The 21,258-nt window shown below is 45.4% G+C and overlaps 1 protein-coding gene across 1 annotated transcript in view; it reads left to right on the plus strand.

Annotated features, from left to right (window-relative positions):
• MGAT5 (alpha-1,6-mannosylglycoprotein 6-beta-N-acetylglucosaminyltransferase) overlaps positions 1–21,258 on the plus strand; it is a 343,102-nt gene that overhangs the window by 283,840 nt on the left and 38,004 nt on the right. The window contains exon 13 of the mRNA XM_090279425.1: positions 12,850–12,999. Within this exon, the coding sequence (XP_090135551.1) occupies positions 12,850–12,999 (150 nt within the window). The remainder of the gene's footprint in view (positions 1–12,849; positions 13,000–21,258) is intronic.

The raw sequence follows: 21,258 nt of genomic DNA on the forward strand, positions 1-21,258 counted from the left end.
TGCACTCTCTTTAGAATAGCAGGTGAAGGCATGCACTGTCCTGGAGAAGTGGGCTCCGCTTATCCCACCTCCCAGATTTCTGCCTAGTCACCACAGGTGAACTGTGCCCTTCAGGGCTGCCAGATGTGATTTTGGAGACAGGTATTCTCTTTTCCCCCCCTGGTTGTAAGGTAATTACATGTGGAAAAGTGATGGCAGGAAAGCAATTACTTTTCATCCTGGCTGGCATGCAATGACAGCCTGGTTGGATGTGGCTCTGCCAGTTACTTTGTGTCTTCTTATTTATATATATTGCTTCATATGAAAGAAAGTTTTCAAAATTAATAAGTTTTCCTTTATAAACAATGAGTAAAAATGAATGGATTCTGTCTGTTAACATGAATATACGAAGAGCATTGATTCTGATGGAGTCAATGACAGATCTACAAAAGTTAATCTGAAACAGAAAATATAATGTTATTATTTATTACTCAGACCAACATAGACGTTTTTCCTTCTTTATCGAAAAATACATGAAAGTGATTTAAAATATTAATCTATTACTTTTTTGTTTTCACATGGTAATTTTTTAATTCTGTATTGAAATGATGATATATACAAAGTTCAGAAAAGAAAATGTCCACAGTCGACATTTCTTTTCTGACCATTATTTTTATTCATTTCATTTTATCGTTATTACTGAAAATAATCTTTGACCTAAAGGAGAGGGCGTTAACAAATAATCCCCTTTGGGTATTAGGTGCTCCAGCTGCTCCCCCGGCTTGCAGATGGAGACCAGCCTCAGTTGGCTTCTTTGGGGAAATGGAAGTGGACAGGGTGTTGTTCCAGAGCTGGCCCCACCTGGAGACAAGGGCCTCCCTGTGCTAACTCCTCAACAGTCTGTCATTGCCCCTCCTCATGGAGGGCAGGTCTCTGAGGAGGGGCAGCTGGGAGGTTAAGAACCAGCGCTTAACACCCAGGGACGGGGCAACTGGTGGGAAAGGGGACCTGGGCGGCCATCAGCAGCCACCATGCCTCCTTTCCCTTCTGTACAATGAGTCTCCCCCTTGGGAAAGCAGAGGGAAAGGTGCATTCAGTCATACACTAAAAATCATGAACTTTAAGGCTCAAAGGACCTTCAGGCCCCTCATTTTATAGCTGAGAAACCTGAAATTGCAAAAGATGAAGTAGATTGTCCCACCTTACCTAGGCTGCGCCGGGAGAGCTAAGGCTTGTATGCAAGGCTTCCCCTTCCCAAACGCTTCACTCTGAATATCCTTGCACAGCCTCACCTAAGAAAAGGAATTTTCTTTTGGGTAACCTGAGTTCATAGGGGAGAGGGTCATGGCAGGCTTGCCTGGGGGAAGCAACTTCTTTCTAGTGTTTGCTGAGGATCAGCAGCTGACAGCTGCTGCAGGGTGCAAGTGTGGCACATGAGGACCCTTTCCATTTCTGGACTTCTGCAAAGTGAGACAATGTTTAAGGGAAAATGGTTACCCACTCCCTTTTCTTTTGGGGTTGGATCACCCCCTACCTCTTCCATCTGTCTGCACTTTCACTGCTCACATGCATGTGCCCTGTGCCTCTTCCCTTTCTCTGTTCTTGTTGTCTGATAAAAGGAGTGACCACAAGTCCCCCGGCCATGGTCTTGTCACCAGTGTGCTTGGTGTCCCCACCTGTGAATTGAGGCCATCCGCCGATGGCTTTTAGGTATCAGTTTCCAAACAAAAATCGTCCACACCAAATCAGGACTTCTGTTATGTCCATAACCCCCTGGACTATTAATGTCTTAATATTTTTAATGGACGCTTTTTTAATATCATTACTTTAGCTATGTCCTAAGTAATTAATAAACATGAAATCACATAGATATGGTACTTATGCTTTTCTAAACCACAAATAAACTATTACAATTTTTTAAAAATGTATTCATGTTCCATTTAAAGTCACCTTGTATATATAACCAGTAAGTTGAAAATGTGGGATTCCATTGAATTTAAAAAAGAAACAACTTTTTATCTCTTGAACTGTAGAGTTAGTCTTTTCTACCATTTGGACACAATTTTAGGCAAGTCCTGTAACTCACAAATAAAAACAAAAACAAAAAAAACCTCTGTTGCTTTTAGTTCCAAGAGCAATTCGAGTGCAATAATTCAAGTATCCACACTAGTTTCACGGAAAGAACAGTTCCGTTGAATAGTGGAAGCTCTGAACATCCTTTCAAGTTAAGCTTCTTCCCTCCCACTGCTCAGTGCTGCTTCGCCTGAGGAGCCTGCGGTGGTGGAGGTGGGACCCTGGCTTGCAGGTTGTCATCTCACCCTCGCTGAGGTCTTTCCGTCTCTCTAGCCAGGCTGCTGGAGTTTTTCCACAGGTGCAGTGGGAAGGGCTGAGGTGAGAGAGTGGGGGAACTCCTGCGGGAATAGAATTGGCACCAGCTAGTATCGGTGTTGCCTGAACCTTTTCTCTGCAGGGACTGCTGTGGATCCACAGTGGGTCTTTAGGTGCCCCTTCCACCCATGGACCACTCACCTGCAGTAATTTGCTCCCTTATTACAGGCAATGCACCTCAGGCTGGCTGCGTGGTGCCCTCCAGGGCAGGTTTGCAGGAGCCCACACTCCCTGTGGTCCCCCCAGTAGGACCAAGTTGGGTGCCATACGACCCACACCTGACCAAGGGAAACAAGCTCCCATTTCTTTGAGAAATGCGGGAGCTCTGCCTCTGTGGACGCAGGCCTTGCCCACGACTCCTCCTTCAGGGCCTCTTTCCACCCCAGTCTCCAACCATAAGGTGTTTTAAGTCTGGAGCCAATCTGTGTGCCCCAGAAATGAGCACGGTTGCAGCTGAAGCTCTCCAAGTGACCTGATCAGGGAGAGGAGGGAAACCAGCCAACCATCCCCAACGACAGTCTCCCTCCTCCCTTCTTGAGGTGTGGGGAGGTGTGGAGAGGTGGGCTGGCTTCTCACTTGGGAGAGTACTTCGTGCCTGTTGTTTGGTTGCTGACCTTTGGGCTGCACTTTAACTGGCAGGAGAAGCCCCAAATTTACGCCGGTTCTGCTCTCCACCTGTGTGACCAGGACACCCTGCTGAGGCGGATGCACCCCAGTGCTCCGAATCCTTCCCTGGAGACACACAGGATGGCCCTGCAGGGTGGCCAGTTCTCCTCTGCCCTTAGATAGCATCTGGTTGTCAGGCACTAGCCAAGTCCTTTGGTGTATCATCTCTGCTTTTCCAGGCATGGATGAAACAGACTCACAGGTCAAGTCCATTCAGTCCACAATTCATTGACCCTGTGGAGGCTCTATGAAAAGTGCAAGTTCAGTTTTGCCAAGGCAGCTTCTTGGTTCTCTAACCTTCTGTTGTGACACCTTTCTTTTCATCACTGAACAATCTGTTTTCTATGATTACTATTTAGATAGAGCTAGTAACAAAGCTGGAGGAGTCTATTGACAGATTTGGGCTGCAGTGGCCTGTTTTCAACCTCTCAGTCTGTTTTCTAAGCCCAGTCGCATGGTTGGTGGGCTTTGTGGCTTTAGGCCTGAGGCAATCGGAGCAGAAGAAGAGGACTCATTATCCATAACTGGCTGCATTTGCATTGGGGTGGCTGGGAGAAAAGCCTGCTTTACACCTTGAAGACCTCCTGCCCTTCTCAAAGCAGAAAGGAGGTCATGTCAAACAGCTTCTTGTTTTCACAAACTGGCTGGCGGGTCCCCAGGGTCCTTTAAATAGCAGAAAGCTCAGTGCCAAGGCAGAGAAATCCCTGGAACCTGAAAGTGAGGGGGCGGGGACAGGGAAGCAGTTCTCATGGAGAGATCTGGAGGGAATGTGGGCACTGGTTCAAGATGGGCTGTGAGGTGAAGGCTCTAGCCATCTTGGAACTCATTTCTAACTTGTCCCATTTATCGTTTGGGGGCAATATCACCACTGCATATTTTAAAATAAGGTATCTATTTAAACAGTTTTTACATATATTTCATTATTCCCAATTCTAGCTCAGCATGTATAGACAGTGTCTAAAATAACTAGGAAGTGATATTATCTCCTATTTGTAAATCCATCAAGTTGCAAAAATAGGGCTGATTACTCTCTCTTCATTACCCATTTAGCCTCAGAAGTCTCCCAGTTTCTTTAGGCCAGAGACCAAAATTTTTCACCTAATCAGATAATAAAGAATAATAAGTAACATGCTTGTGAATATTATTCCCTTCCACTTGCTCCCCATCCACTTTTTGTCTTCCTCCTAAAACTCAAAGGTAGGTTGCTTCTAGAACCACTCATACCATACTTGACTGCAGCCTTACATACAACTATTCACCTGTTGCTATAGATATTAGTTATAATTTATACCAGATGAGGTCCCATTAAGAATAAATGTGGGGCTCAGTCCAGCAAAAGGAAACAGATCCCCTTTTTTTATTGCTCATGGGCCTGTGAGTGACAAGAAAGTGATGTTCCCCGCATTATTCCCAGTACAGTTACTGAGCACCATCCTTTCTCACCATCCTAGAGAGAGAAGGATTTGGAGAGGAGGGGTCAGAGGTGGACAGGCTTTGAGAATGTTAGCTTCTCAGAGTCTTCTAAAGCCCTAGGAGGCCTCAGTGGGACACAACAGAGACCCCATCACCCGCCAACACACACACCTTAACCTTGGGAAGTTACTTGAAATAAAGAAGCCAAGGACTGCAAAGAATTTAAATTATTCCATGATGTAAATTGTTCCTTCTTCACTGCTGAAATTCACAGAGATTTTCATTTTAGAACTTTATTTCTAATCTTGAAATAGAAGATGTTTTCATCCTTTTTGAGTTGTATGTAGCCTTCAGGAACAGGCAGATGAGGGTGGTTTCTTTTTGTCTCCTTCTTTCCCTCCCTCCCTTACTGTTACCTCACTACTCCTAAGAGAATCTTTGACTTGGTAGCTATGTTAAACGGAAATTGAATCAACTATGAATATAATTTTAGGTTTGCACACTTTCATTTTGATCCAAATACACCCTTAGGTTAAGTCATGGACCTTAACCTCATTTGCTGAGAGCAGGGTTTGGTGGTGGATAACTTGGCTCCTGAAATGAGGTGGGAAACTAGACAGGACTGTGGCAGGGGTCTGAAGGGGCTGGCCCTTGCCTGAGACCCATCATTTCATGGCCCCATGAATGGTTAGTGGTTCATGTGGCCTCTTTGTTTCTTTATCCAGCCACTATGTATTTACTGAGCACCTGCTCTGTGCCAGGCCTCTGCAGGTCCTGAACTTACAGCGCCCAGCCCTTGGGAGTTCAGTCCCACAGGGTGGCCACACATGGACAGTGCAGCCCAAGAGGCCAAGCAGGAAGATACTGTTAAATAAACTGAGGCATATTAATTGAGTTTATTTGAGCAAAAATTGATTCCCGTCAGTCAATCCCAAGCCAGAACTGGTTAGGAGCGTTCCTCTTGACAGGAGCCAGGGAAAGGCTTATAGAAAGAGCAGAAGCAAAGGAAATGTTACCGGCATTGGGGTTCTTGAGTTCCCCAACATAGAAATCAAGAGGACCCCAGAGAAATATCCAGACTTTATTAGGATTGTGCTCTAGCACAAGGGAGGGAGCACAGAAGAAAGGAAGGTCCTCCAAACTGGCTCTAGGGCTGACTCTGCTTAGCCGCTTTTATAAGCTGGGGACAAAGCCGGTTTGCGCCAAAAGGCAGGCTTCTTGCCAAAGACAGGGTTCTTGCAAAAGGCAGGCTTGCAGAATTTTTCATTTCAGGGTCAAACGACTTCCTTTTCCAGCTGTGTTGCCTGGTTAACTATTTCCCGAGTGTTCTGTGTGGGCTGGGGAGCTCCCTACTGTCGCCCCAGGAAGGGTATATAACAGTCAAGCCGTGATCGACTGCATGTGTGGGTCAGTAGTTTTAACATCTACAAGGAAGCAAGCATTTATAAGGGAGATAAAATCAGCTACCTCTGTTTTTAAGTAGGGAATGGAAGGGTGATGATATTCTTGCCTTCAGCGTATCTGGCTTTCCTTCTGGCCACCTGGGCTTCACTGGCTTCCTGGCCACTTGTTATTTTTTCATTCCCCAGCCCAAGTCACTATGCTGTTTCATAAGGAAATTATTGATTGACTATAGCTTAAAGCCTAGTTGGCTGTTTGTGACTGGTTGTCCTTAGCATTTTGATTTTGTAACCTTGGGGCATTTACAGGTTTAGATTATGATTTGCTTACGTAGGAAGCCATGGCGTTAGAGCCACTCAGAGGAGGTTAGCAGCTAACTTCACCTGGGCAAGCTGGGGAATGCCAGCTTGTAACGAAGTAGGAAGGGAGGGCCTGTCCGGCAAAGACAGTGTCAGGCCAGGTGTATGTGGCACTGCAGGAGAGGTTTTGGAATGGGGAATAGTGTAGGGAGAGAGGAGGAGAGGAAATACAGTTGACCCTTGAACAACACAGGTTTGAACTGTGTGAGTCCACCTATACATGGACTTTAAAAAAAAAAAAATACCTGTACTATTTTTGACCCACAGTTTGGAGTGGTGGATGCAGACAGCTGACCATATATATACATTGTCCTATACCATTTTATAGGGGACTTGAGCATCCTTGAATTTTTGTATGTGTGAATTCTGGAACCAATCCCCGACAGATACTGAGGGACAGCTAAGTTTCTGGGGAGTCAAATGTTATACGCAGATTTTTACTGCATGGAAGGTGGGCACCCCTAACCTCTGCATTGTTCAGAGGTTATCTGGAGTAGGGTGTAAAGCTGAAGAGCTTCTAGAAGCCCAGATCATTAAGGGCCTTGTGTGCATAGCTGAGTAGGTGGTCTTTTAATGCCGTGAGGAGCCTTTGGAGACATCATGTGGGGGAACTGAATCTTCAGTTTTGGAAACTAGTGGCACTGAGGAGAGTGGATTGAAGGGGTGAGAACCTAGAAACAATATCTTAGCCCAGGGCCTCCGCAGAGCGGGGCCTAAGGCAAAGATTCAAGTATTACTCATTAGTGGGACTAAAAGAAGTGTTAGATAACGTGATGGAGCGTGTGCCCATGCCAGCTTCTGCTCACAGCAGTCACACAAATGCAGCAGTGTGGGCATTGGACCCTGTGGGCTCCCTGGAAGGTTTGCAAGGAAGACCTCTGCCTTAGCATAACTAGTCTACAGATGGGAGGAAACCCGGCAGTTTTATTTGCCCTGCTCCCTTCTGTTTCCCACTTCTCATGGTTCCTGGTTCACCTCCCAAGGATCTGGGGTATTGTTCAGGAATGGAGGCCCCAACCCCCCCATCACATGGAGTAGCTTCTTCCCATTCTGACAGTGGAGGGCAGCCTGGCTTGTGTCAACAGCAGCTGAGAACCAGAAAGAAGAGCAGGCAGTCAGAGGAATCTGAGAAGGTTCATACATTGTGTTCACATTCAGACAAGGAGCTCAGCTTAGAGATTATGACAGTCATTCAAGCAGGATGGATGCCAGAGTGAATGGAGGAGGCTGGTTGTCAGCTCGAGTCAACAAGTCAAACCCCAGCCTTTCGAGTAGTTATATCACAGCAGTGGGTAGTGAAGAGCTTCCATGGCTAGTTTGGGACAAGGTATGCTCTACAACATTGTGTGTCTTAAAACATGATTCATTTCATCCGTATATATTTGTAAAACGGTAGAGTGGACCAATTTCTGTATTTGTGGGGATAGAAGTGGAAGCTACTATTTTAAAAATGATTTAAAATTTATGATGGTCAAAATAAAGAATTGATCACAAGTGTCAGAACTCTGACCGCTGAAACGACAGAAGCCCAGATTTACTAGCGGGGGCCAGTGTGGGTGTTAGCTGACTCTCAGCACCCAGGGGCGGCAGGGATGCACCGGGATTGAGGCATAACTGGAACTGTGGACCGAGACCCTACTAAGAACATGAGCTCTCTCACATTTGACCTTGTCTGAGAAAGGATTTCCATTTTCTCTGACTGGAGCCTGACCTCCATTCAGCATGACCCACGCTTGCTTTAGCAGCCTGGTTTGGAGCTCATTGGTTTGCCTCTCCAGAGAGATTGACTCTTCCACACCCATTCAGCTCTTCCTGGAGAGAAGGCCCACTGGCTCAGCATTCACCAGGAGCTCTCCATGGGCCAGCCAACTCGGGCAGGGCTGCAGAATTATTATTTTTAAATGGTAGGTCACAAGATGCCACATGAAGGAGGGAATATGGGATCCAGAATGTGTGTGTCCACGGTGGGGCACCGGATGGTTGCTAGGGAGAAAAGTGCATAATATCCATTGCAACTAAAAGCTCAGAATACTGCCATTTGCCAAAAAGAAAAAGAAAAAAACAAAACACTCCTGCACCCCTAATTCACCAGCAAGCGCAAAGGGCTCCTGGGTCTCCGGTTCTGCATTTTACCTCTCCCCCTGCTGTGATATTACACCCTTGTTTAGATGAATCGTCTTGTCTGAAGCTCTCTGTTCAGGCTCTGACATCTTACTACCATTTCTGCAAATGGACCAGCAACCAGCGGCATCAGAGCAGCCGAAGACACACTGCAAACTTGCTCCTCTGCTTCAGCATGCGGTCTCCTTTCCCTCTGCATCTACATAGATTTCAACTTTTATCGGTTTGATTGGTTGTGTTTAATGGGAATTTAAATTGAACTTGAGACTGAAGGCATGATGGGGCTGCAAGGTGCTCACCTGGCACCTTTTGGAGGCATTGCTCATGGCCTGAGACAGGCTGTGGCATGCTTTGCTGTGCTCCCCAGTGTCAGGCCCCTTTTGACTGCATCTCAACAAACTTGTAGTTGATCATTTGTACGGAGTAGATAATTTCCTATGACCTTCATCTCTGAAGTCTTGGAGGGAAAGCTTTCTAGTGACTGATCCTGCTCCAGTTCATGGGTCAACAGAGCACCTGGTTCCATAAGGGAGGGGGAGGGGAGTGTTTCCTAGCACACCCACCTCCCCACTCAGGTCTTCCCATGCGAAAGGCAGGTGGGGTCATACTGGATAAGAAACCTTATCACCCCGCTTCTTAAACACAAAAGATGACAATAGACTTTAAAGAGAGAAGGAAAAGGGGCTCTGTGAACCTCTTCATGGCAAGAACAGAGCCTTCCTGTGTGGTGTCAGTGGTGCAAGCTTGGAAGTCATACCAACTGCTTTCTGTTTTGTTCTTGATTGCATATATTTTTCAATTTTTCTATCTTTTGTGACATATACTAGCTATAGCACATATACCTGCCACCTAGATTTATAGATGTTCATATTTTGCAGTATTTTTCTTTAACAGAGAATCATATATTACAAATATCACTAAAGCTCCATGACTGTGAGGGGCACGGGGTAGAGAGGGCAAAGGGAGATAAATTGGGACAACTGTAATAAAACAATAGAAAAAGAAAATGTTTGCTTGTTCCCCCCACCCCCAAAAAAGCTCTATCTACTTCTCTAACCCCCCGCCCCCCCAGTAATTACTCTCCGGAAGTTGGTGTCTGTCACCTCCATATAGAGTTCTGTACTTAACTATATAAGTAACCATATGTAAAAATATTGTTTGTATACATTATATTGAGTAATATTGCTTCACATGGTTAAAAATTTGAGCCATACAAATTCTTTTGCAATCAGTGCCAATGCTGCTGCTTACTTGTAGAAACCATGAGTTGAGTCACCTTTTTGAACCACAGAGAAATGTGTTAAGATGCTGGTTTTATTAATCTTGGCACAAGCCAGGTGAGCAAGAATCAAGACCTAAGGAGAAGGAGACGAATTTGATACTATGGAGACAGAATCAGCAGTGCTTTGTGGCTAATTTGATGTGCAGGGACAGGGGTGATTCTTGTACAGGAACCTGACTAGGGCATTAACGTCTGTCTCTGCGGTCAGGAACGTGGTGGGGGCAGTGATGCTGCTCTGGGACAGTAAGGGTGAGGCAGTCCCTTTTTGACCCGTGGGGTTGGCAATGCTTGCAGCACACTCAGGTAGAGACTTGGACCTGAAGTTCAGGCAGCGGTTCTGAGCTGCAGATTCCTCTTTTTTTAGGTTCCCCTAGCATCCAGTGAGCATGAACGCTGGGAAGTGGGACAGCTCAGGGTGAGTAGCTCCCATGTCACCTTTGCCTGGAATCCATAACAGGGTTCACACTTGCCAGATTTCTACAGAACTCTTAAGTGGCAACTTGAGACCTGGTTAGGATCACCTAGTGGCCATGTCAATTTCAAAAGTTGGAGTCATGTTGGAGAGATTTTTTTCCTTCTAATAACTTGTGGTTTCCTTTTCATGAAATCACATGAGTCCTCTCTGCAGGTAATTTCTACTTTCATATTTCACCATGCCTTAATGTTAATAAGTTCATAGACTTTATTAGCGCCTGCATTACTTCTTCATATTTGCCTGAACTTGCCCCCTTGTTCTACATCAAGGAGGCCTGGGATTGCTGGTGATACCTGTGTATCCTAGCATTGTTCCCTTCCTGGGCATTTGGTCTCAGAATCCTAACCTGAAGTCTGTCTGCCATAAGTGTTCTTCTCCAGGACAGGAGCCAGGTGGACCACTCGTGTTCTCCTTTGCCACTCACTTTAGGCCTGGTTTGGGGGCCTCTGGTTCATCTTCCTTCATTAGCAACTGGTTTGCACAGGGAAATGTCTCCTTTTGCTTAAAGTAAAGCTGCCCACCCCCCACCCCCCACCCCTACCCCAATTCCTACCAAAAGCCCAGTAAACTGTACTGGCAGGCCTCCTTTTGGATGATGGGAATCCACTCAGACGAGTTCAATTACAAGTGCAAGATGGGGGAAATTTTCGGCGGCTACTGTCATTGTAAAGATCCAGAAAGGCCTGGGGATTTAGGATAGGGAGCAGCTGTGGATAGGAGGGGACCCAGAAGCATCTCTGGGCCCTGGTTTTCTCTCTTCTGTCTTTGCTTTCTTTCCCTTCTCCTCCTCCTCTTCCTTTTCTTCTTTCTCTTCTTCCTCCCACCCTCCCCAGCCCCCTTAGCCCTCCTTCTTCATCACTCCTCCTCCCTCCCACCCTCTCTCTCTCTTATTTGCAGAGGTGATATCTAGGTCTCAGTCACTTTCTGGTCCCTCTTATTAGCAACCCTCTGTCTTCCCCTTTCCTCTTTCTCTCAGCTCCTACTTCCTTTTCCTCCCACCTCCACCCCCCCGAAAGTGGCAGCTGGATTCCTCAGAACTTACATCTGTATCTGGCCTATAATTGCCCAGACTCCAACACTGAATGGCCTTTCTGCTTGAAAGCCCAGAGCCATCTGGCAATAATCTCTCTGTGTACAGGATTCTGAGCTGCGGGAGTGTCTGGACACACTGTCCCAGGCTGCTGGCCAGCCGAGGAGTGGGTGCACCTCAGGTCAGACTCAGCCTGGGTGGGTCCGCAGGGGCAAGGGGTGTGGGTAGGGATGGAGTCCCTGAGAAGGAGTTTGTGGGGACAGGAGTTACAGGTAATAATTAGCACAAGGACTATGTCATAGAGCCCCTCAAATTCACTTGCACCAAGGTAGTGATCCTAAATTTGGTTCAAGCTCTGAATGGGAAGTCATGGTTTATAAACTGTTTATAGTCCCTTCTGCATTAATTCAAGGGTATATATCTCTGAAAGAATGAATTTAACATCTTTCAGCCACACTAAACATGGCATGAAATTAAACTTTCAGTCAAAGTATTCATTTTATGCACACATTAGGGTACAGGGATGGACTTGGTTGATTCAGAACAAAGTCGTCCTGGAGAAGGTGACCTATACTGTTTTTCCAGTCAAGAAGACTTGGTAACATGATTTGGAACATGTACCCTCAAGCTGAGAGTCCTTTGTAATATTCTTCACTGGGGCAGTGGATGGCAGAGGGCAGACCCCGAACCCCGCCCATGGTGCCATGGGGAGCTGATCCACATGGTCAGAATCAGGGCCCAGCCCACCAGGAATGGCCGCCAAGCTCTGTGGCTGCTGGTGCCACACCCCAGTGGTCCTTGTGGTCTTTAGTCACAAAACCAACTATGACTGCGTTTGTCTGGAGTGTCTGAAAAGAGGCTGAGACCGGGAAACCTTGTCCTACTTTTATACAACTGGAAAACATTACAGAACTTGAATCTTACAAATTAAAAAAAAAAAAAAAAAAAAAAAAGCATCCCACAAAATGCAGTTTATGCAACTTGGCCACAGAAAACATGAACAGGGAGGGAGAGGGAGCTTGCCTCTGCTTCGCAGGTATTTTCATTTAGAAAATGTGCCTTAAATTCAGTACAGAATAGAGGTTTTCTTTTGCTGATAATGAAAGTGAAACCACTCTCAAATGTTTCAGGGCTCATCAGAGTTCACATTTAATCTTTTTCCCACTTTTGTCTGCCTGGCTAGTCTTCTCTCTCCAGCTGCGGAGTCAGTCACTGTGCATTGTGGGAAACTCTCTTCTCATCATGCAAATTAAGTGGGATCCTGTTCTGACGACATGAGTTAATCATCACTAGAAATATTGGCAAGAGCTGGGGAATGTTCGTACTCCTCAGGGACAGCTCAGCATTTCCGGATGAATATTCAAGTCCAACTGACTGCCTTCTCTGGGCTTTCCTTCCCCCACATCCTCGCCCACACACAGACAAAGCCAAGAGTTGGGTCCTTGGTAGTTTACAAAGTGAGGATGATACTTCAAAACAATTGGCCTTAAGTTAGCATTGGTGTTCAGTAATATGTTGCTATATATTATGCTTCTTCTTGCAAAACTGTTTGGTGGCTACGTGAACGTTTTTACCCTCAAAATCCAGATTCCTTTTCAAAGAAATTTTAGGAGTTGAATTTCCAAATTCCTGCAATCTCCATTAGGAACTCTTGTTTCTGTGGCCTCCAGCTATGAGACAGTTGGTTATGAGAATGAAAAGAAATGAGAAAAACCTTGTTGTGTTCCCTCTGTAGAATAAGAAGATCTACTTGGACATTATTCACACGTACATGGAAGTGCATGCTACCGTTTACGGCTCCAGCACAAAGAACATCCCCAGCTATGTGAAAAACCATGGTATCCTCAGTGGCCGGGACCTGCAGTTTCTTCTCCGAGAAACCAAGGTACATTTTTAGTAGTTTTGTAAAAATTCATCAGTGATAGTGTTTTCAGGGTTGCTTCCATTGGCATTGAAAGTGGAATTGGACTCTCACGCTTTCTTCTCAGTATTGCAACAGCTCTTTAGGTCATTTCTGGGCAGTGCTTTTCAAGACCAGCTGTAGCTGACAAGTTGGGGCATGGTGGGAAGGAGGTTGCTACAGCTTAAAACTGACTTGCTGAGGTTTTACTCTGTGCCAGGCATCAAGCAAGGTGCTGGGGATACGGTGGCAAACAGCGAAGGTGAGGCCCTGTCTCCAGGGCCAGACTTTCTGACGGAACAGCGGCTGTCACAGCAAGCCTCGGGGGCTTAACTCCAAGGAATCAGTTCCCCAACTAGCTTTTCCTCACATCTCCTCATTTGGACTGCACCCTGAAGAAGTTCAGATGAGGGAAAAGTCCCTTCAGGCTCGAGAAGCAGGGAAAGCAACAGGCGATTTGTATGAGGTGAAAAATGAAAGGAGTGTGGGTGCACCTGGCATTTGGGACAGACAGACAGGAATGAGAGTCAGGTGGGGGAGGTGGAGAGAGCCCGAAACCAACTAGCTAGTCTACTGAGTGTTGGGAAATAGTGGAAGATAAAATGTAATAAGGGGGTGAGGGTCTGATGTCACAGACAGAGACAGAGTTCTGCCATGTGGTGCAGGGAGCTGAGGGAGCCATCAATGGAGGATTATTTCAGTGCTGTGATGAATGTGTTGTTTCGACACCGTGGGAGGTCTGCCCAGTGTCTGTAAGTCTGCCATGGAAGTACCAGATGAATGGATCAGAGTTTAGTTTTGAAGGGTTGGTAATGTATTAGGTAAGCTTTCTCATGTTTATTATTAAGCTTCCACTTATGAATGTTAAAGATATTGACTGAGCAGCTTCTATGTGCCAGGCATTTTGCAAGGGACACAGGGTGACAAAAACAAGCAGATTCTTGCCTCAGTGTTTACTAAAGGATAAAGAAGCTCATCGGCAACAGTGAATTTCTCAGCTCTGGCCTCCAACTGAATGTGTTTTCATTTTCAAGGTAAGGGAGAGAGGCTGAGTGGATGGACTTCTCTGGCATAATAGGGATTTTTTATTATTGTGTGATATTTCAATTTTGGAAAGTATATTCACATATGCTGTCCTGTTTAATTCTCACAACAGCCTTCAGCAGTAGGCAGGGCAGGTAGTGTTGTTATCTTTATTGGAAACATGAGGAAACAGACCCTAGGGTTTGGCTTGCCCACAGTCACCGTGGTCATCTCAAAAGTGGCCGTAACTCATGACTTTTTTTATTGCACATTAAAGCTCTGCTGGCCCTTGACATATAGACCTCATGAATAAACACTCACATTTAAGAACATTTAATGGATACTCCTCAGCCAAAAGAATATGCATCTCTTTTCCGTCTCAGTTTCGCCATATGTAAATGCATTTCACCTTTTCTCCTTCCCAGCCATTTGTGTGAGACCATGAATAAAATAGTTTGATAAGTTATTTATCTCCTTGGCTGAAGGTGTGGTTGCTTTAATCAGGATTTTGTTTCCTCCCAAGGTCATCTGTAGTCTGGTGACTGTGGCAGGCAGGACCGAAGCGCGTTCCCAGTTTGCTCTGTGTGCTTCCCGGTCACCTTCTTTCTTAGATGATATTTTGGAGCTATTAGCACGTGCGGGCCCTTCCGTGGCAATGCTCTCTTGACATTTGCCTCATTTTACTTTTCCCAACATAGATTGTGGGGAAAGCTTGAGCGCCTTTAAAATTACCTTTGGCCGCACTGGCTTTCGGCAGTGTCGTTACTGTCTCTCACACTTCTGTTAACCCAGCCTCATGAATGTCTCACTCAGCCTTGCAAATTTTAAAGGAACTCTTACTTACCTACCATCCATTTACCCTGTCAGAGGAGGAGAAACAGGATGAGGCGGAAGCCCCCTGTATCCAGCGCAGGAAAAGGGGAGAGGCCTGAAAGCCCAGGCCACCATGTCAGAGATTGCCTAACAACCAAGGACTGCAACTTGAATTTTGAGTGTGAGAGGCGTATTTTCATCCTTGAAAAACTGGTGGCTTCAGAGGATGTCACTGGGTCCCATTTTGTATCTCCTGTTCATCTGGCGAGAACATAGTAAAGTACGTAGAATTATGGCTAAAACAGTGGCAAATATGATGAAAATGAGGCAGTATTGCCGAGACACCCCCCGCCCCCCTTATACCCAGAACACAGCAGCAGGCACTAAAATGAATGAATCTTGGGCTTTGAAATAATGGCACTAAAGACCAGTCAGGCTTTGCATATATAACCCTTTCTACCTCTAACTCCTTTTTCTGTGTCTCTGAGCAATTTAAAAGCAATTTATTTCAATCTACATTGAAAGCAGAGAACTGGAGATGCAGAGAAGCAAATGTATGTGGAAAGAACGGTTTTTAGGCTCGTTACTGGAGAGGGAAGCAAGTCTGGCGCTCCTCGAGGTGTAGAGACATAGAAGTGATTGATGCTTCATCAGCTTTGACTCATTATTTTCTTTTATGAGCCATCTTTGAATCTCTGCGCCAAGCCCAGGAAACCCCCTGCTCAGCAGAATCTGGCCCTGGCATGGCATAGGGGCTCAGGTGTCGTTAACAGGCTGCAACTGCAGGCAGCCTAGGAAGACAGGAGGATTTCAGTGTGGCCCTGAAATCAGGCTACGAGAGCTAGGAAGTCATGGAACGTAGAAGACTCTTCTAATAGGCATATAAATTTGGATGAATTAATTATTTATCAGAGGACCATAGACAAGTCATTGAGCCCAGCAAACTCTAGGGATACAGCTTAAGTGAGCAAATAAGCACTGACTAGGGTGGCAGGTGTTTGCTTTGGTTTAAGTCCCCATCTCTTTTAATGTGGTTTCTTCCTTTTCCTTCCTAATTTTAACCTCTTCATGCCCACTTCCCCTGGTCTTAACCACGGCAGCTCCTTATAGAAGGGAGTATTTAGCGTCCTACTCTGGGATGGAGGAGCATTTGGAGTAAGCCAGAACAGGTACCTCCCTTCCTACAGCAGATGGTAAGAACAAATTCTGTTGCTGCACCCCTTTCCTACCCAGGCCTGTGGTCATCCCCCCTCCATCCCTGGCTGGGTCGGGATGCCCCAGTTCCCTTACCATGTCAGCTCACAGCTTGACTACGGGGCTCACCTAGAAGCCTGGGCAGGGTTGGAAGGTATGCAGCATGTACTGTTTCGTCCCACCCCCGTGTCTGATCCCCCACCCACTCCCAATCAACCCTGGCTCTTCTCATGAGCTTGGAAGTTGCACCGTTTTTCTCAGAAACCCTGGGCTGAGACAGCCACCACCAGGAGACCTGACTCAAGCCGCACCATGGCAGCGGAGGGGCTTGTCGTGCTTGCAGGCCTGGAACAGTGCCTGGCTTGTAGAGGTGTTCAATAGTAAGAATGAAGGAAGGTGTCAAGATGACACCTATTTGCCATCTGGGATCTTGGGGCCATGCCCTCTAGGAGAGCGTTCTTGCTTTTCTCATGAATCACACATCTTGGTCTCCAAGATCTCCCCAGCAAGGGACACTTTCCTTCTGACACCCCCAGCCTGCCTCTCCGTGGGCTGTGAGGGAGCCCAAGAGCTTAGTTACTAAGACAGCAGCCCATGCTCCATTTCTGTTTCAGATACTGAAATACTCATCCTCAGTCAGTCCAGCAGTTTTCATCCTAATGACCAATACCTAAAATTATTCTTGTTCCAACTAGATGGAAAAAATTTTGTATACACATATGAAGTCTGTCTGGAAGGTATCTAGCCATGTAATATGAAAAATAGAGACATTTATTGAAGAAGATTCAAGATACAAGAAACATTGTACATAAGACAATGACATCTCAGTCCCCTTCAAAGTAGGCACCTTGGGACCTCACACAGTTCTCCCAATCGCCATTGGCTGCCCCATTGTATTTTCCTGAATCTCACTGATGGTCTGAAATCTCTCCCCTTTCAAAGGTGATTTTAGTTATGGGAAAAGCCAGATGTCACAGGGTGCCAAACTGGGCTGTAGAGGGGCTGAGTTGCCTGGGTGATTTGATGTTTTGCAAAAAAATTCTGCATGAAATGTGATGTATAAGCAGGCATGATGAAGCTGCCAATCACCAGTTGCTCGTAGCTGCAGCCTTCTGAATCATCCGAATAGTTTCCACGGAAGAATGTTTAAGCTTAATGCAAAATCTGATGCAGATTTTTTGCTCTACTTGCTCAGTCATTTTGAATGCAACAGCCACACAGTACACATGCTCACTCAATGGCATCTACCACCCCCACTGACTGGTACAGTAAAGTTGTCACTGTTCATGTGTGTGCATTCCAGTCCACTCTCCTTGGCTGCCAGGTTACATCAATGTCGTGCTAAGTGTTCTTGTTATATTAACAATAGCTGGACTTTTTCCTGACAGACCTCATATTAGTCCTCTCTCTTCCCTTCCTACATATGTATGTAGAATGAAGAGTGTATCAAGATATGATTTAGTGTCTCTCTGACTTCAATAACAAAAGCATATCACCACATCCAAATACGTACAGAATGGTCAACACCTCCTCACAGAGACACTTGATCGCTGGAAAAATCTAACCTATTACTATTTAATCTTTTGCTCATTTATCTGACAAATGTGTATTAAGTACTGAATGTAGTCCAGGCCTTATTTTAGGCACTTTTGATTCAGCGATGACTAAGGTGTTTTTGCCAACAATGAGTATACAGGTGTTGGGGAGGAGACAAACAGGTAAACAGGGCACTATAACAATGTGAAAAGTACACAAGTAGCATTAGAAAAGATAAGAAATAGTGATACCAACATAAAACCTCCCTGTGACACCGTGAGCCGGTTAGCCTGTCCGTTTGTAAAATGTTGCAGTAGGACTAGTGGAGTCAGTGAGGTAACGGGGGCGGCCGCTGTGGAGGACAGGAGTCAGTCATCAGCCACTTTTAACGCATTCAGCTTACTCATTTTATCAAGTGTGGGTGGCCATGAGGTTTTACTACAATAACAGCCATTTTCTCTGACTCTTACCCTTTCCATGAATCTCTTTGTCTCAAAACTCCTCTGACCTCTGTACCGTTGGAACGTATCTTAATGTGGTAGTGATGAGACTTGTTGGGTGCCTCACTGTTGGGGGCTGAGGGGTCAGCTGGTGTGGAATTTGGGTGAGAGATGAGGTGGTCAGGGCATGTTCCTCCAAGGAGGTTACAACTGAGCTGCTTTTGAATGGTAAACACTTCCTGCTGGCGTGGCTGGCGATGGTCAGCAGCTACAGTTCTGTTTTTACATTTACCCAAGTATCCTCTTACTTCCCCATCTCCATCCAAAATGCAAATTCTAAATCTATTTTATTCTATACTAGACTTTCCAAATGACGGGAGTGCGGAAAGTTTTAGATTTGCTGATGGTGTTTGTTTTGTTTTGTTTTGTTTTGTTTCTGAAAGGCCACTTGGGTAACTGGGCACACTTCGGGAGTCTAGCCAGTAAGCTGGTCTCCAGGAAATAGTCTTTGGTTTAGCAGACAAGTTGGGGTGCTAATTAGCCTGACAAGCATAGGTTTCTTTGTCTCCTTGGCCCTTCTAGCTCTTTATAAGAGAAGTTTCAGGGAGTATAGGTTAGGGGCTTGTGGAAGTCCATGAGAGGGTGCAGCCAAACCCATATGGGAGAGAATTAGGCTGTTTTCTGTCCTCAGAATTGGGTGCAAAAGGGAAGACAGGTGGTCAAAGTAGGGGCCCTTCAGGCTACATGTATCACCACCTCTCAGGAAAATGAATTTTCTCAATACCTAGCCATTGTATGGAGTCTTTTTAAAGATATAAAAGGGACACCAAAAATATAATGACTCCTGATCATTATATGAAGAATAAACAAGGCTTAGCAATGGCATGTGGCTCATGAGACTGCTGTTGCGATGAGGCAGTCACTGTAAACCATGTTCTCTCTCTCTTTGCTGGATGTCCCTCCCCCGTTTTTAGTCCAGGTACTTGATAAAACAGTGGGGACTCTTTAAGTACACATACAGGTGCTGAACATTTTGTAAAAAACCCACAACCGCAACCCCCACACACCTTAACTCCAGCTAACCAATACAAGGTCATGTATATGTAGCTGCATGAAGTTGAGTCTGGATTTGAACTTGGATTACTCTTGCGTAAATATTTACTAAGTGCGAGGCTTTAGAATATACCCTATCCATGAAATATCTCATTTAATCCTCACAGCAGCCCCATGAAATACAGCACTATTTTTGCCATTTTACACATAAAAAGACAGGTTTAAAGAGCTTGTGTTACCTTGACCAAGGTCCCACAGCTAGAGAGAATAGATGATAAATGGCCTTCAGAATCTAGGATATGATGGAGTTACGACGGGAGCCTTGGTCTCCCTGGTTCCAGACCCTGCACCGTCAGCCACCACATGGTCCTGTGCCCTTTGTGCCAGTAATCCATCTAATGGATAAGCTGAGGTTGATAAACTCCTTCCTGAGCCACCCCACCAACGTGGCTACTTAAAACAAGTCAGAAAAGTGTGTGTTGATTGTGTTTCCTATTTTGGATTATCTTTGATGTTCAAAAGTGACTGGAAACTGACCAAACCCATGGAGTCTTCCTAAGAACTACCTTTGTCCATGTTTAAAGGATTCTTTGTTAACTCCTCCACTCGGGCATTTAAAACAATTCCGTTTCTCCTTTCACACAGAGTAAACATCTGAGTGGTCTCACTGAAACTCTTTGTTGATGTATAGGAATGTCCCAGGCTTGCGCCATGAATAAAACATATGGTGCTTCATCTGTTCCCTCTTGTTTCGTATTAGTGCAGAAACTTAATTTTAGAGCATGTAATCCCTCCGTTTAGAAATGCTCACTGATGGAGCCAGAGTTGCAGCCATGGCGCTGTTCTGTCATCGGGAATATACTCATTAGATTCTGGGCTTCTGACGGCCAGATGAAGCATAAATAAAAGATGCCCGTTTCCTCCTGAGAGTCAAGCCTCTGCACTTGATTGCATTCTTGTAGTGGGTCTCTTGCCCCTATGCTAAGGAAATCAGAAAGTGGTCAAAACAGCAGGGAAAGTGGGGGGTCCAGGGGGAAAAATGATGTAGTGTGGTTAAGGTACCAGTGTATGATAAAGCCATAGGCACTCAGAAGTATATGGTATGCCTTTGGTGGTGATGAAACTCTCTCTGCCCTATCCTATTGTCATTCAAGCCTCAAGTGTGCTCTTTGACCTCAACTGTCCATTATAATGTCAAAGGAAATCAATGCACAGGAAGAAAGAAAAATTTGCTTATTGACAGAACAAAAATTTGTTTTTTTGTTTCCAAACAATGCATTTCTAATTGGTGTGATGAGAAAACTCATTGCCAAAAAATTGTGTGATATCTGCTTAAGCTTCATTCTAAAATTGTGAGGCTTTGCAGAGTTAGCTCAAAGTGTTTATTTTATGTGTGTTGAGATATTTCAGTGCCAGGAGGGCAGAAGAGATGGTGCAAATTGTTCTTCAGATATAATTAAACCTAGGTCACATTCAAGTCCATTAAGCAAGAGCTTCAAATCCTTTTAATTAATGGGTTCAGATTGGTTGGTCTGAAGGAGCTAATTAAATTTTTTCCAAGATTTTCTATTTAAATGGACAAGCATTGTGCCTCCTTCATCTCCTCCAAAGTTCTTCTTTGCAATTTAGAGTTGATGAAGGTATCGGCTCTTTATGGCGGGTTCTGATTCTCAGAGGTCAGGAAGCACTGAGCTCCAGGGCCCAGATCAAGCCCATCTGCATGAAAACTTCATCTGCATCTTCCAATAGCTTTCTTCTCAAAGGGGTGTGAAAGCCCTGTGCTTTCCTTTGCCCAGCCTGGGCCTGATAGTGGTCATCTTTTCCCTGGAGAGCTGAAACATCCTCTCCAAAATCGAATGGAGAGAGCAGATCACACAAATCAAGCCCAAAGGATGGTAACCCCAGATTCTTCATATTTAACAAAGCTGGGTGTCTTGAGACTACTACTTCCCCATTTCTTTACATTCTTCTGCTGCTATTGATAGGCCCCTACCCTTGAGGCTCATGCTTGGGCCACACCCTATACACATAAATTCTCTGATAATCTCACTCCTGTTAGCTACAGAATAAGGGTAAGATCCAGAAACAGGGCTTCCAAACAGCGTGGAGATGCACCTTATATCCTGCATGCAGGCTCTTGCTACCATGCATCCATTCCCCCCACTTCTCCAGGGGTTCTGCCCTA

The sequence above is a fragment of the Furipterus horrens genome, unplaced genomic scaffold (assembly GCF_987537825.1).
Source record: "Furipterus horrens unplaced genomic scaffold, mFurHor1.1.pri manual_scaffold_1, whole genome shotgun sequence".
Classification (NCBI taxonomy): Eukaryota; Metazoa; Chordata; class Mammalia; order Chiroptera; family Furipteridae; genus Furipterus; species Furipterus horrens.